At 34.3% G+C, this 16,993-nt stretch overlaps 3 protein-coding genes across 3 annotated transcripts; all 3 read right to left on the bottom strand.

Moving 5' to 3' along the window:
- Positions 1-579: 579 nt before the first annotated feature.
- Positions 580-1,182, bottom strand: LOC116016039 (GEM-like protein 4). The gene has a single exon (XM_031256205.1). The coding sequence runs from the start codon at positions 1,180-1,182 to the stop codon at positions 580-582; it is 603 nt and encodes a 200-aa protein (XP_031112065.1).
- Positions 1,183-7,385: 6,203 nt separating this feature from the next.
- Positions 7,386-8,450, bottom strand: LOC116017618 (GEM-like protein 7). Its single transcript, XM_031258233.1, has 3 exons — positions 8,262-8,450; positions 8,093-8,173; positions 7,386-7,993 (listed from the first exon to the last, which is right to left on the bottom strand). The coding sequence occupies exons 1-3, from the start codon at positions 8,413-8,415 to the stop codon at positions 7,539-7,541; spliced, it is 690 nt and encodes a 229-aa protein (XP_031114093.1). The 5' UTR covers positions 8,416-8,450; the 3' UTR covers positions 7,386-7,538.
- Positions 8,451-11,308: 2,858 nt separating this feature from the next.
- LOC116016038 lies at positions 11,309-11,941 on the bottom strand. Its single transcript, XM_031256204.1, has one exon. The coding sequence runs from the start codon at positions 11,939-11,941 to the stop codon at positions 11,309-11,311; it is 633 nt and encodes a 210-aa protein (XP_031112064.1).
- Positions 11,942-16,993: the final 5,052 nt, after the last annotated feature.

The raw sequence follows: 16,993 nt of genomic DNA, 5'->3' as shown, positions 1-16,993 counted from the left end.
CTGACAAATTTCGACGAAGTTAAACCTTTTTTACTCAATCCGTTTATTTACCACTGTACTAAAACATTTTGTTTGTAAAAAGGTTAAGAATTTGCAGTTTTTAATTAATTAATTAATTTGCCTTTAGGTAGTAAAGCAAGAGGCTTTGAGAAAATGGAAGGATACTTAACAGGGAAGGAGCTTCCCCACATTTTTAATTCACATAACCAATGAATATGAATTGGTTATCTGGATTAGCTCCGATCCGATCCTTTAAGGAATTCCTTTTCTATCTTACTTTTTATTTATTTTTCGAGGCAGACCAACCTTGAAGGCGGCCAACTTGATTGCCTTTTCTTCTACAAGTCATGGTTTAATCTTGTCCTAACCAAACCACCTCAAAACTATAGCAGTTAAAAATCAATTTTTGACTTCAGATAGTTTCTCATCCTCTAATATTCGGAGAGGTTTAATGTGGACACTTAACAAATTTCAAGAACTGCTCAACAATATAAATTGTCAAATCATATATACAGGCTTTTGAGTTCTACATTTTACAACAAAGATATATATATTTTTGCTTCATCATAATGAATGTTTCTAAGGATACTGAACTGATTGAGAAATTGCATCCTGCAAATATTTCAAGGTTCTTTGATGTTGTTGGAACCACATAAACCAAAACTCAAAATGATCTTCTGTTACTAAGTGCACGTACTTCTCTGATGGATTCTTCAAATTCTTACTTTCATTTGCTGTTTTAATTTTAGCAATTAGCATTAACACCTTATAATGCACTCTCATTGACTTCCCACTAGTAGAACGGACTCTGATTGATCTCTCACTAAGAAAAGCAACCTTCTCAGTAGAAACAAAAAGTAGGCCAGCCAATGGACCAGCTGTTGTTGATAAACAACATTGAGAAGCCTTCAACAGTTTTTCACCTTCTCTAACACCGAAGTTCTTCTTGAACACCTTTTGAGCACCGCCTGCTCGGAGAAGTTTCGCCCCTAGTATCAGCTTGCCCTTCACACTGTCTGTTATCTTTAAGGAGGTAGAAGTCTTACCATTTCTTGTTTTTGATGGCTTTGAAGAGAGAGACAGATGGCATTGGGTGGCAGAATCAGGAAGAGCCCATTTTCTTGAGCTTTGATTCAATAAAACTGCCCAGTTTATTGATTTGATGGTCTGATTTTGCTTCATCTCTGACTAAATTTTCTTCTTTGTATTGGCAAGGATAACAAGAAATTATCTTTGCTAAAGGGTGAGTAGAGTTGAATGAGCTGCTTTCTGGGATAACTGATTCTTTCACAAACAATATGTATTTATAGGGAGTTTTTGGATGTGAAGTTTGAGTCTGATGAGTCAGATTTATGTCATCATGAGACAAAAAAGTCATAAGATGACTATAAACCCTTTTAGAAAATATATCATACATATTATTTAAAAGATTACAGTGGACATTAGCTTTAAATGATGAGTCAGATTTAAAAGTCCTTGTGTCAAAAAGTAGTTGGGTGGTGCCTGATCTTAACAGATAGATGATAGGTTGACTCAGCATTCTTATGTTGATAGCTTGTATGTGATGTAACGTAATGTTAGGCAGAGGTCAGTAAAGGTCAAATCTATCTTTGGTGACTTGAAATTGTTGGGGTAAAGGGCTTAAAGGTCAAGTCCAGCACTCAGTGCCTTAAAAATGTGTGGCGGCATAAGAAAATAAAGTTGCGTATTCACTACTAGCTATACGTTTTGGCTTATTGGTAAGGTTTTGATCCAAACACATACATACAATCTTCAATTCATGAAATAATATCTTTGTTTCATGTATGGGGCAAGGGAAACTTCCCACATGCTAGCATGTGAGGTCACTCACAAGTTGTGAAAAGCAGGGTGTTTTAATGCTTATCCGCGTCACCACCATCTAAACTTTTATATACTTTTCTCATATTTGATGTGTAAAGGTGTAAGTTGTTGACAGTTGAATGTTACTTTTGAGGTCATTGTACATCACCCTCTTTCAATTCACCAAATCTTGAATTCATAGACTTCAATTTTGTGAACAAAGAATTCGATCTGATGTGGATAAAATGGTGGACAAACTGGATAAAACAGAATTTAATTTCATTATAATTAGTTGCACTCTTTCTTAAGCTGTCATATATATGCATGTTCTTGTAGTATCTACTAGGGCTGTAGCTATATATGTGTTGCATCTTTGTTTTCCTTATTTCATTCTTAATTAAGACAAAACTAATTGAATCATTTAAATTAAGTATACAGACAAATTTTGATCAGGTTATTGAGAGCTCTCATTCTTAAGGCAATTGATGGAGATGATGAGTTAATTAGTTGATAAGAGAGAGACATGGTTCGGCTATGCTAAGATCTGGATTAAAGGTCGAAAGAGAAAGAAGCTCTGATACAATTTGAATTGGAATAAGAAGTTTCGTCATCATTAATGATAAGTTATTGAAATATTACGTATATAGGCGAATATGACTGACCAATAACGTAACAGACAGGATTTTTATAATTTGCCCGTTGTATATATGTGTCCTGGTAACATGGCTTTGTTTTGTTAAGAATTTCATATAGTTTCAAAATATGGAGGAACTCAAATTTCGCTTTGCTTTCAACGTAACTACTATGCCTTTTAGGCAGACGGAAGAATAATCAGTCTAGTACTCTAGTCCAGTCTATTTTACATGCTACACAAAGGCCCTGTTTGATAAATATGGCAAATTATGCCGTGCAAGGTGGACCTGGGTCCAATATGACGCCGTTTCACAAATTATTTTTTTTTTAAAAATTACTAAATATATAGCTCTGAAATGTGTGAATGTATGTGGAGGTTTGAAATTGTGAATATGGAGTATATAATTTGTGAATGTGGAGGTTTCAAATTGATAATATGGAGTATAGAATTTGTGAGTGTAAAGTTATGAATGTGTGAATCTATAGTAGAGTTGACAGAGTTCTAGTAGTCCTAAAATGTGTGAATGTGGAGGTTTCAAATTGTGAATATGGAGTATAGAATTTGTGAATGTAGAGTTATGAATGTGTGAATCTGTAGTAGAGTTGACAGAGTTCTAGCAGTCCTAAAATGTGTGAATGTGGAGGTTTCAAATTGTGAATATGGAGTATAGAATTTGTGAATGTAGAGTTATGAATGTGTGAATCTGTACTAGAGTTAACAGAGTTCTAGCAACTTGTAGCCTGTAATGTGTGAATCTAGAGTTCCCAAGTTGTGAACATGGAGTATAGGACCTGTGAATATAGAGTTTTGAATGTGTGAATGCATAACAGTGGTAATATAGTTACTAAACATATAGCCCTGTAATGTGTGAATGTGGAGGTTTCAAATTGTGAATATGGAGTATAGAATTTGTGAATGTAGAGTTATGAATGTGTGAATCTGTACTAGAGTTAACAGAGTTCTAGCAACTTGTAGCCTGTAATGTGTGAATCTAGAGTTCCCAAGTTGTGAACATGGAGTATAGGACCTGTGAATATAGAGTTTTGAATGTGTGAATGCATAACAGTGGTAATATAGTTACTAAACATATAGCCCTGTAATGTGTGAATGTGGAGTTTTCAAATTGTGAATATGCATGGAGAATAGGGTTTGTGAATGTAGAATTTGTGTTCTGTTGCGATGAGGAGCCGTTAACGCCGTTAATTTTTTTATTTAAAAACAAATATTGTGAAACATCGTCGTATTGGACACAAGTCCACCTTGCAATGTGGACCTGAGTCCACGACATAACAACTGGATAAATAATCAGCCTGTCAGTCAATTTTGGTTTATTTGACAACTATAAATTGTTTGGTTAATATGTTTTTTGTAACTCCAAAATACTAAAATTCAAAAGACTACTCAAAGCAACCTTTTCAATTTGCTTTTTGAGAAAAGAAATTATACCAAACAACTACCAGCTAACAACTAATCTATCAAATAATTTTCAACGATAAGCTAATGTTATCAACTAATCATACATTCTAACCCAATATGCTAACAACCATTTACCAAACAAGGTCAAAAACAATTTAAAAAGATCATATCAAATACATTAGAAAATAATAATTAGATTCAACAGTACGTTAAACATAAAGGAGCAGAATCAAGGGCAAATGTCTGATTGTCTAAAATACCATCAATCATAAAATCTACTTTCAACAAGGTAGTAGATTTTCCAACGACCAAATCAAAAACACTCTAATGCTCCCCTACACCAGTCGTTATACCATGGACCATGGTCCACAATATAATTTGCGCCCCTACACAGCAGCATTATCAAAAAAAAATCTAAATTTCTCATATTACTCCCCCTTTTGGCAATGGCAAAAACTTGTATGAGACCGTCACCGTTGGAAATTATGGTTTTTCCAACCTCATTTCCGACCACCCAAAAAAATGGTCGCAAAAACTGGCTTTTTTTCATTTTTCCGTCGGAGGGTTGCGGTGGTCGGAAAGTGGTTCCGACCACTGTATACAAAATGGTCGGAAAAGTTTCGCCGAATTCATCTTAGTGAATATTTACGACCACCATAGTGGTCGGAAATGTTTTTTACAGTTTAAATTGTTTAAACTGATCTTATTGTTGGGCCATCTTGTGGTCGGTATTTCCGACCACACTCAAAGGTGGTCGGAAAACTTCCTTTTTTTTTGGTTCAAATTTTAACTTGCATTTCTTCAACCGACCACCAAGTATGTTGACATGTTATGATGTTTATATAAACAACTAAATTCACCTAGTGTAACAACCAATTCACCATTCTTGTTATGAAAATAAGACTGTGTCGTCCTTTCCATGTAGATATATGAAATCATTTTCTAACTTCAATTCCTTAGAACATTTATTCTTGTTAGAACTCTACAATCCTAGTTCTATTGAAAATCATAATTCTATTTAGTTTCACAATCCCACGTAATGTATTGTTATAGTGAATATACTCTGGACTTACCGACTCATGCATACTGAGCCCAAATCAGATCCAACTATATGTATATGGAGGATCATTTTTCAATCGCTTTTGACATCTTGTCAAGAAGTAATTGGAGTCATTCTACAGCATTCTAATGCTATTGTTTATATAATGTCATTGTAAGTTCTAAATTGGCTTCTCTTCATTCTTCCATCTCTGCCTCACTTATACATACTTTATTGAAGTGTACTTTATTGAAGTGTAAGCATATATATGTGTGTGTGTGTTTAGACACCTTAAACGGTGGCGACGTCGTTTTGATATTATCGTCCTTGACATGGCGGAGAAAAAGCATGGTTCCGAATTGGAAAACTCATTTAACAAAATGTGAAAAGTCATATTTGCCCTCACATTTCACATCTCAAACGGAAAATTTTAACGGAAGGACTAGGGCAGGTCAAATTTGAAAAAAGGAGAATGACGGATGATCGATTTGAAAGTTTAGGACCATAGATGGTGGAACACTATACTCAAGGGACCTTGGCTGGTATTAACTATAGTGAAAAACAATGAAATAATAAAGCAGAGATTGGAATGAGCATATATTGATCTTATGCCAAAACAAAAGATTAAAGAGGTGTTTGGTTCACAGAATGTTAGATTACCTTAGTGAATGTTAGATTCTTGTGTTTGGTTTAGAATTGAAGTATGTAAATACGACAACGGAAATAAGACAAATTAATTAAAATGTCAAAAGCCTAAAATTAGTAATAAGATAAGGGAATGTGAGATTACCTAAAAATTGGAGTGTATCTCACATTCCCTTCCAATAGCTAAATACTTTATGTGGAGTAGTTATGTTACATTCCCTTGAAAATTACATAACTTGAACCAAATAAACTTAGTTATATTATATTCCCAAACAAATATAACCTTAGTTATCTTATATAACTTGAACCAAACACCCTCTAAGGGATATGAAACTCAACTTCAAGTTCAAAAATTATCAACACCAACTCAGTGTACTAACATGCCACGTCATCACTCTCGTGACCCAATGTTAAGCCCAATTGGAATACCAGGGTTGTCCCGCTCTCGTGACTCTAACAATCCCCTCATTTGGCTCAAGCAATCTTGACCTTTAATATTCTCTACTCTAGTAAATGAACTTAAAGGTCGTGAGATAGGGTCTAAGAGAATAAAGTTGCGTATTCACTACTAGGTATACGTTTTGGCTTATTGGTAAGGTTTTGATCCAAACACATACACACAATCTTCAATTCATGAAATAAAATCTTTGTTTCATGTATGCGGCAAGGGAAACTTCCCACATGCTAGCAGGTGAGGTCACTCACAAGTTGTGAAAAAACAGGGTGTTTTAATGCTTATCTGCGTCACCACCATCTAAACTTTGACATACTTTTCTCAATGTGTAAAGGTGTAAGTTGTTGACAGTTGAATGTTACTTTTGAGGTCATTGTACATCACCTGGCCTTCTTTCAATTCATCAAATCTTGAATTCATAAAATTCAATTTTTTGAATAAAGAATTCGATCTGATGGCAGAACTTTGTGGATAAAATTGTGGTTGCACTCTATTTTGGATAAAATTCAATTTTTTGAATAAAGAACTGGATCTATTTTGGATAAAACAGAACTTTCATGATGGTTGCACTCTTTCTTTTCATTATTTCTTTTGACAAAACTGATTATCTCATTCAAATCAAGTTTATTTGAATGCCCTTAAATCCCATAAATCACAAATGAAGATGTTGGACTCATTTGAGTTTGAAAAAATGGAGTATATATTGAAATTGGGGAGTTAATTCCATTTTTGGTCCTAGATTTATAGGTAACATTCCAATGAAGGTAACATTTTTGGTTGGGATTAACACCTTATAATAATAAGCCAATTCCTTGTTGGCTGAGTTGATAAGCATGGCCAGCCCAGTAGTATATATTGGAAGCATATTCCCTTGATTCTTGTTAACGTCTGATTTTGCGTCATCTTTGTATTCCTTTTCTTTTTGTTGACAATGATGGCGAGAAATTATGTAAGTTAAAGCTAAGGGTGAGCATATACTATACAAGTGAATGCGTATGTGAATCTCCACCATAAAAACTTTACTAGTCTTAGTTTGCTCCTTTTGTTTATGTTTCTTTGATGTGTAAAGCTATAAGCTGTAAGACAACTAACTATCCAAATTAAGGATCCTTATCTTAGATTGTTTTTTATGACTAAATGTTACATGCATTTTAAGGTCAGTGCACATTAGCACATCATCCTCCAGCTCAACACTTTTTAACCCATATATATATATATATATATATATATATATTCAACTTGATGGAATAATACTGTGATAAAAGAATATGCTGATTTGATCCTACAAGTGCCACCATTGCTATATTAAATTATGTCACTATTCACTAATGTTCATTCATTTCTACAAGAAGATTGCAATGCTCCAACAATTGCTATTGAGTTGGAAATGTTTGTTTGAGTTTCAACAATTACTCAATCATATATACAGCTTTACAACGTAACTTAATTTGTTTACATTTTATAATATAAAGAAAGAAATAAATTGTTTCTGATCATACTATGTGGCTATGTATTCTAAGGTTATATAGTTACTGAGCTTGAGAAATTGCATCCTGGAGATATTTGAAGGTGGTTCTTTGATGATATAGGAACCCCATAAACCAGAACTCAAAATGGTCATCTGTGACTACTTGTATGTACTTCTCTGATGGATTCTTCAAATTCTCACTTTCATTTGCTCTCTTAATTTTTGTAATTGGGATTGACACCTTATAGTGCATTCTCATGGACTTTCCAGTTGAAGAAGGGATTTTGATTGATCTCTCACTGAGGAAGGCAAGTTTGTGAGTAGAAACAAAGAGTAGGCCAGGCATTGGACCCGATGTTGTTGATAAATAACATTGAAATGCGTTCAACAGCTTTTCGTCGTCTCTAACACTGAACTTATTCTTGAAAACCTTTTTGACACCACCTGCTTGGAGAAGTTTTGCCCCAAGAATCAGCTTGTCCTTCAGAGTGTCTGTTATCTTTGGCCTTAGTTTCACTGGACCATAGAAATCAACTAATTATTAATAATTTATAATATATAGTTTGTTGCAGGTAGAGTGTTAATTAAGTTAGTTTGAATATCTACTATACTAACCATGCTCTCTGATGCCTTTTGCAAAAGAGTCCACCTTTTCTCCAGTTTTGTTCATCTTGCTAACTGAAGAATTTGTTTTACCTGCATTTTCATAACACTTTATCACTCAGACATCTTTCTATTTGAATTTTTTAAACGAAGTAAAGATTTTTGAAAGAGGTAATCTTACCATTTCTTAGTTTTGAAGAAGGAGAGAGATGGCATTGGGTGGCAGAGTGAGGAAGAGCCCTTTTTCTTGATCTCTGATTCAATAAAATTGCCCAGTAGTATATAGCAACCAAATCCTCTCCGATTCTTGATTTCATCTCTTGATTTTTCATCATATCTGTCTATCAGCAAGAAATTATCTTTGGTAAAGGGTGATGAGTATATTCAAATGAGAGCTATACAACTGATTCTTATGTAAATATGTATTTATAAGGAAATTAGGCAGTTGGTGCATGTTAAGTTTTGGTAGGATAATGAGTCAGATTTAGGTCATCATGAGCCAAAAAGATTCAAAGATGACTTTTGAAATCCTTAGCATTTAGAAAAGATATCATACATGCTATTAATTTATGGAGTATTTTTTTATCCATAATTTCTGAATATTAGCATTTTAGTAGTGCTTAATTGTATGAATAAGGAGTGATCAGCATGAGATTGAGTAAAACCCACACTGAGGAGAGCTGTAGTGAATTTATGGTACCAGTTTCGAGATGCTTGGCGGAGACCATATAAAGATTTCTTAAGCTTACATACTCGCATATCTCCCGGTTTTGCAAAGCCTTGTGGAACATGCATGTAAACATCTTCATGGAGATCACCATGGAGGAAAGCATTATTAACGTCAAGTTGTTGAATTTCCCAATCTTTCTTAACTGCTACTGCCAACAAACAGCGAACAGTGACCAATTTCGCGACGGGAGCGAATGTCTCATGAAAATCTACACCCTCGACTTGGGAAAAGCCTTTGGCAATAAGGCGAGCTTTATAGAGTTCTACCTCTTCATTGGGTTTGAATTTTATTTTGTAGACCCATTTAGAAGTGATGGCTTTCTTCCCAAGTGGTAGGGATACAATTTCCCATGTTCCATTTTGTTCAAGTGCCTGAATTTGCCTTTGCATGGCTTCACGCCAATTAGCATGTCGAACTGGTTGAGAAAAATGCTTAGGCTCATCATGGTTTGTGATGGCCGTCAAAAAAGCGCGATGTGAGTTTTAAAATTTATCATAAGCAACAAAAAAGGATAAAGGATATACCATGTTGCTAGTTGGAGATTTTGATGACTTGTCGAAAGATTGAGGTAAATCAACTTGAAAATCTGCTAAATGAGCAGGTTGGCGGCGTTCCCGTTGGCTACGACGGGGAGCAGGAATGTCTACAGCCGTGGGAGGTGAGCTGCTGGTTGTTTCTAGTGAGCTTGGTGATGCGGAAGCAGTGGGTTGTTGATCGTGTGTGGCTTCAACAACGACCTGGGAACTTGGTACGTCGATCTGTGTGATATCCTCCTTTTGAATGGTTGTACATGTTTCAAAGTTTGTAGGATATTCATCATCAATAATTCCAGATTGAGAGTGAATGGCAGAAGTATGGTTTAGATCAAAGCTTTCATTTCTGCATGGAAAAATATCTTCCAGGAAAACGACATCTCGGGATACAAGAAACTTTTGATCTGTAATGTCATAAAGCTTATATCCTTTCTGTCCACTGGGGTAACCAACGAAAATGCAAGGGCCGCTACGAGTTTGAAATTTATCATTATCATGACGATGGGCATATGCAAGACAACCAAATACTCGCAAGTGATCATAATCAGCAATTTTACTAAAAATAATTTCAAATGGTGTCTTGTGACTAATGGCCCTGGATGGCAACCTATTGATAATATAAACTGTAGAAAGTATACATTCTCCCCAAAATTTATGGGTAGATTGGATTGAAATCGCAATGCACGAGCAATTTCAAGAATTTGTCGGTGCTTGCGTTCCGCCACCCCATTTTGCTAAGGAGTACCCACACAAGAAGTTTGAATCAACATACCATACTTTTCATAATAATTAAGTAAAACATTAGTATGAAATTTTACACCATTATCTGTACGAATTTGCTTAACACGTTTACCAAACTGTGTTTCAACCATTTTGCAAAAAGAAATAAGATGGTGTTAACTTGAGATTTATATTTCAATAAATAAACCCAAACTCCTCTACTGTAGTCATCCACAATTGTGAGAAAATAATGAGCCCCACACGAGGATGGTGTGCGGTAACCACCCCAAATGTCACAATGCACCAATTCAAAACAAGATGCAGTTTTAATGTGACTAACAGGAAATGGTAAACATGTTTGTTTCGCGCGCATGCAAGGGTCACAAAAAGAAATTCTTTCACAATTATTATTGAAATATAATTAAATAATGTTCAAATTTTCTCACTAGGGGCATGACCCAAATGCCGATGCCAAAGTTTGATGTCTTTACTCTTAGATTGTACAGAGGCCGCCACAGTTGGTATCATTGTCGGTTCCAAACAGTATAAGCCTTCACGTAGCTTACCTATTCCAATCAACTTCTTCGAGCGTAAGTCCTGCATAACACAAAAATTAGGAAAGAAGATTAGTATAGAATTAAAATCTCTAGTTAATCGTGCAACAGATAATAAATTGCACTTGAAATCAGGTATATTTAAAACTCCATTGATTTTAATTCCATTGAGCAAGGTAGCTTGTCCTATATTTTCAATAGGTACTTTGTCGCCGTTCGAAAGGGTCACTTGGTAACTCATGCAACCTTCTTCAATTTTAGACAAAAGAGCTGGAATATTGATAATGTGATCTGTGGCTAGCTCTAGAATCAATAACCCATGTTTCATGATGCTCTAGCTTACCCGCCATATTGACGGTGGGGTTCGCAGAGCTTTCACCCGATTTTCCAACCTCTGAATTCAAAAGTTGCATTAACTTATTCATTTGGCCTTGTGTTAACCCGACTAAGGTTCCTTTCTCACTACCAACATGCACAGCTTTTGGACCCATGTTTTGTCGGTGGTGATTATTTCTTTCACGCGTTCCTTTATGCCAATTGGCCGGGTAGCCAATTATTTCCAAACATTGTTCTTTTTTATGCCAAAATTTCTCACAATGACCACAAGTGGGCCTATCCTTTCGTTTATTCTTATTATCTATGGGCCCTCCACATGATTTTTCAACACGCCGACTCTGCACATGGAAGGCTGTCATCTCTGTTCCATGTTTAGCCGTGGAGGAAACAAGTCGCTGTTGTTCATCTTCAGAGACCATGTGATAAGCAACACCAAGGCTTGATATGGGTCTCGTACCAAGAATTGACTCTTCACTGTATTAAACTCTTCATCCAGACCCATAAGAAAATCATAAAGTTGCTCCTTTTCACGCAACTCTGCGTATTTCTTTGTTAAGTTACACTTGCAACCTTGATAGTTACACATGGGCAAGGGTGCTGTGCAATTCATCTCATCCCACAAGCTTTTAAGCTTTGTATAATAGGTTGAAACAGTATCTTTATCTTGGCGGAGAAGTGTTACTGCCCGTCTAATTTCGAAGGCCCTTGGCGCACTTTCTTTGCCAAACCTCTCTTCTAGATCATGCCATATATCCCTAACAGTAACATCAAATCTAACACTACCACGAATATCCTTGTCCATAGCACTTTTAAGCCAACCTTTTACCATTGCATTGCACCGCATCCATGGCTGAAGATATGGTGAATCTAGTGTTGGCATAATAAGAGTTCCATCCACAAAACTCATTTTATTTTTTGCAAATAATGCATCAGGCATATCATTCACCCATTTACCATAATTTTCATCTCGTAATAACTCTACTAACATATACTTGTTCAGGAGCATCCGAGGCATGCAGATAATAAGGTGACATTGGATCAATCATCATTCCAACCCCCTTTTGTTGCCGACTATGATCCTTTTCGTTTGTCTCTTGCCGATGTCTTTCCTTTGATTGGACTTTGGCAATGGTGGCTCTGATGCCATGATGAAAAGGAGAAGGTTGACAGAAATCTACTTGCTATATGCAAGGATGAGACAGAACATGGTGAGGAAGATGAAATAATTATTTTATTGCATATTGTATTCTGTTGTTGAAACAAAGGAATGAAGGAATATATATATATATATATACAGGAAAAGTAATCTGCTAAGAATCCTAAGATATGTATGTGCAAGAATTAAGGAATACTAAAGGTAAGATTACATGGAAAAATATATTATTTTCCAAATCTTGTGATGAGAGCCGTTGGTGATGTGCATGTACGTGAAGTCCATCACTTAATTTTCACAAAGGGGTGTCTCATTGCTTAATTGTTATACTATGGACTAGGGTCTATCTTGAATTGTAAATAATAATGATGTGTATTCAGTTAATATGTGTATTTTCAGTTAATAAATTATGTCTTTAAATAAATTGAAGGACACATAATATATTAAGTACTACATGCATGTAGATAATTATATATATGTTGGGCACATATTGCGTGGCTAATAAATAATGGGCTATGACTGAGCTCTTTTTATGGATATGGTGATAGCTTACATGTTTTTTTTTTAAATACTACTAACTCTATTAGAATGCAGTATTTGTTCATGATAGCTTACATGTGTTATTGCAACTTTTAGCTTAGCTAGGTTGGCGTAGTGCTTTCATAAAATGAAATCTTAATTTGTTTGATGCAATTGTCAAAGGAAACTTCAATTCCCCGGGCGGGCACATGCTAGCAGGTCACAAGTTGTGAAAAACCAGGTGTTTAAATGCTTATCTGATCTGCATCGCCCCCATCACCATCAACCCATCATCTAATCTTTACTTTTCTCATATTTGATGTGTAAAGCCAACCATCCAAATCACATGATCAATCTGTGTCTGGGAAAAAGTTGTGAGGCCAGCCGTTGTTGACAGTTTTATGTGGTGGTCAATGTTTAATTATCACCGTACCCGGCCTCCTTCCCCAAACCTTGAATTTATAAACTTCAATTATGTGCTCAAATTCGATCTGATGGCAGACAAACTTGATCCGTTGGATAAGACCCATTGCTTGTCATAAATATAATTCATAGGTCCTGTTTGGTAAATAATCAGCCTATCAGCCAATTTTGGCTTATTTGACCACTATTAGTTGGTGAATAATAAGCTTTTTGTAACTTCAAAAATGCTAAAATTGAAAAGGCTACTCAAAGCAGCCTTTTTAATTAGCTTTTTGAGAAAGGAAATTATACCAAACAGCTATCAGCTAACAGCTAATTTATCAAACAACTTTCTACAATCAGCCAATATTATCAACAAATCAAACCTTCTAACCCAAACAGCCAACCCAATCAACTAACAGCCATTTACCAAACAGGGCCATAGTCATAAATCTCTTAGAAAAGCTTGATTGATCAGGTTGAGCAAAGCCTTGCTTTAGTTGACGATTCAGATTAATTATTTATTGCCCTGAATTAAATGTGATGTACCTAATTATTGTTTTCAGGTTATGGGGTAACCCGTCGATCGCAAATTATATTGTGGACCATGATCATGGCTGATACTGCAGTTGTGTTGAAAGGAAACTGTAGTTGCGCGGAACAGAGGCCGTTCATCCATTCAACACAATTGCAGTATCCTTTCAACATAACTGCAGTATCCATTCAACACAACTACAGTATCAGTTCAACACAACTGCAGTTCCAGACGGATTACATGGCCTCTGTTTTGCGCAACTACAGTTCCTTTTCAATACAAATGCAGTATCCGTTCAACACAACTGAAGTATCAGCCATGATCCATGGTCCACGGTATAACGATTGCCCGTCGGTGGCCAACCCTATTGAAATATTAATTGCAAGTGACGAGAATTTTTATTGCTGTGAAATATGAAGAATTCAACCCCTTAAAATGTCCCCCTCGCTAGGGTTTTAAATCATCCCCAAATCCAGCCGGAAACTTCTCCCTAATTCTCTCCAAAATTAGTCTTAAATTGCCTTAAATAAAATATTCTCCGCTAAGTATCTTGTGATCCAGTGACACCAAATTATTCATGTGAGCCTCATCACCTATGCTCACTAGTTAGATTAGGTTCCAATTTTTTTTTTAACTCCTTTCTCAAGGAAACATAAGATGACTGAGCGCCAAACTCCTTTTCTAGTCTTCCGACCCCTACCTTATTTCCTCTTTTGCCAACTCCTTTTCAAAGAGGCGCGAGATCATATGACTGAACACTGACTCAGTTGGCAATTTAAAACTAATAATTGTTACTTAATAGTTAAAAGGGAAGTCCAAATTGACTTGTCAATCGGTTGTGCAACAATCTCCTCTTGAATTGACTATTGCTGATCTGATTTCTTTGAGTACACTATGTAAAAAGGCATATAAAATTGTTTGCAATCTTGAATAAAATCTTGTGATCCATATGCCTCATGGTATTGTGTGCAATGTTGATTATGACTTACATCTTGAGAAGTTGGAGATCATGTGTTGATTATGGCTTACATCTTTATAAGGTAATAAGTTCTTTAGTATTTTTTTTTGTTTATAGTATTTTTAATTTCATTTATCATAACTATTATATTACTAAGAGTTAATGTTATATGATGTCCTCCAAGTATAGTAATTTTGTCATATTTAGTCCTAAACTTTCAAAATGACCACATGTAGTCCTTCGACTTTCGAATTGTTATCATCTGTGGTCCAAGTTAAGTACATATGGTTCTTCAACTTTCAAAATATAACCAACTATGATCTACCTGGAAGAACCACGAATGGTTAAAAATTGATGGTTGAAGGACTATTAATGGTTAACTTGGACCACATATGATAACAATTTGAAAGTTGAATGACCATGGGTGGTCAATTTGAAAGTTTAGGACTAAAGGTGATAAAATCATTATACTCGAAGGACCCCAGAGGGTATTAACTCATATATATATATATATATATATATATATATATATATATATATATATAATGGGTTGTGCTTGTGAATAGGGGTCTTTATAACAATTTTGGTTTGACATCACAAACCACGTATGACTTCCTAGATCCAAATTGGATTCAAGCAAAATTGACAACTAGAGATGACCGAACAGGGTATATAAATGTCACGATGCAAAATGTGAAGAAAATTTGTTATTTGGCCTCATATGTTCTCAAGTAAGTATTAATTGTTTTAAATAAAATAACTTATATATAATATACATCTATTATATATTATATTCACTTACAACTAATAAGTTATATATAATATACATCTATTATATGTTCTCAACTAATTATGTTCGGTAGTGGGCATTGGATGCATGTAAATGGCAATTTGTCCTCAATTATATGAAATCTATTTGTTTGATTCCAATGGAGGCGAACCACGTCAGAACATTAAAGATATAGTTGAAACGTATGTAAACTTATAAGTAATTAATAGTTATTATTAATTAGTACGATGCCATCCAGTATTTACGCGTATATTTTATCTCTTATATTTATAGGCCTGTGAAGACAACAAGTATGTTGAGTGGAAAGAAACCAACTCGTCCACTGAAATAAATTATATGTTTGGTAAGTATTTCATACACTCGTAAAACTACATATATTTTATTGTTTTTAATTAAAAAAATTCTTAATTGTTTTTTATTAAAAAATTCTTAATTGTATTTTAATTCAAATATAATGTAGTGTGCCAAGCAAGTTGGAAGTCCCGAATGCGAATTTTATGCGATGAAATTTATGTTGGAAATTCTTTCCACGCAAACACACAAAAGAATGGATAAGACAAATAATTTAATAAAAGAGTTAATACCATCTGGGATCCTCCAAGTATAGTGGTTTTAGCACGTTTAGTCTAAACTTTTAGCTTGACTACCCGTTGTCCTTCGACTTTCAAATTGTTACCATCTGTGGTCCAAGTTAACCACCCATGGTCTTTCAACTATCAAATTTTAACCATCCATGGTCCTTCCAACATGACCCCAACTAGTTAAGATTTTGAAAGTTGAAGGACCATGGGCAGTAAACTTGGACCATGGTTGGTAATAATTTGAAAGTCAAAGGACAACGGGTGGTAAATTTGATAATTTTAGTTTTAAATTGTTATTATTAATTCGTTTCAACTGGAATATTTATTAGCTTGATTAATTGTGAGATTATAAATATGAAATTGCGCAAGTTTGAATGTAGTTGTGATCTGTATATTTGAGCAGGTTTTGAGTATAAATTGATAAATAAAATCTAATATTTAATAAACAAATAAATATATCACGTCAATTTTTTACATAAACCGATGTGGTATGTTTATATTTAAATAAATAATATATATATATATATATATATATATATATATATATATATATATATATATATATATATATATATATATATATATGACGTCAGTTTTGTCAAAAAACTAACATTGTATAGTAACAATTTTTTTTATAAAATTACATACCACATCGGTTTTTTTATCGGTTTTTTTGTAAACAATCTACGTGGTATGTTATGTATATTTTTTAAAATAAAAAATAAACAAAAACATATCACGTCGATTTTTTGTTAAAAACCGATGTGGTATGTTATTTTAAAAAAATTTTAAAATATGCAATGTCGGCTTACTTTAAAAATCAACATCGTATATTTTTATTTCCCTTGTTTTTTAAATTTAATTAATGTATTATGACGTTGGGTATTTGCTAAAATCTGACGTTGTATGTATTTATTTAAAAATTTAAAAATAATATGCGACGTTGGTTTTTATATAACTTTATCCATGTGATGTTGATTTTCAAAGTTTAAAAATGTGAAAGATAAAAAAAATGTGAAAGATAAAACATATTATTATTATGATTTCAGCATTCGACTAATGACAATTTTATATATTATTGCATTCATTTTAAAAATTTGTA

This window comes from Ipomoea triloba, chromosome 4 (genome assembly GCF_003576645.1).
Source record: "Ipomoea triloba cultivar NCNSP0323 chromosome 4, ASM357664v1".
In the NCBI taxonomy this organism is placed as follows: domain Eukaryota; kingdom Viridiplantae; phylum Streptophyta; class Magnoliopsida; order Solanales; family Convolvulaceae; genus Ipomoea; species Ipomoea triloba.
Note: the sequence above shows the minus strand (reverse complement) of the source record. Positions and strands in the feature narration are given on the sequence as shown.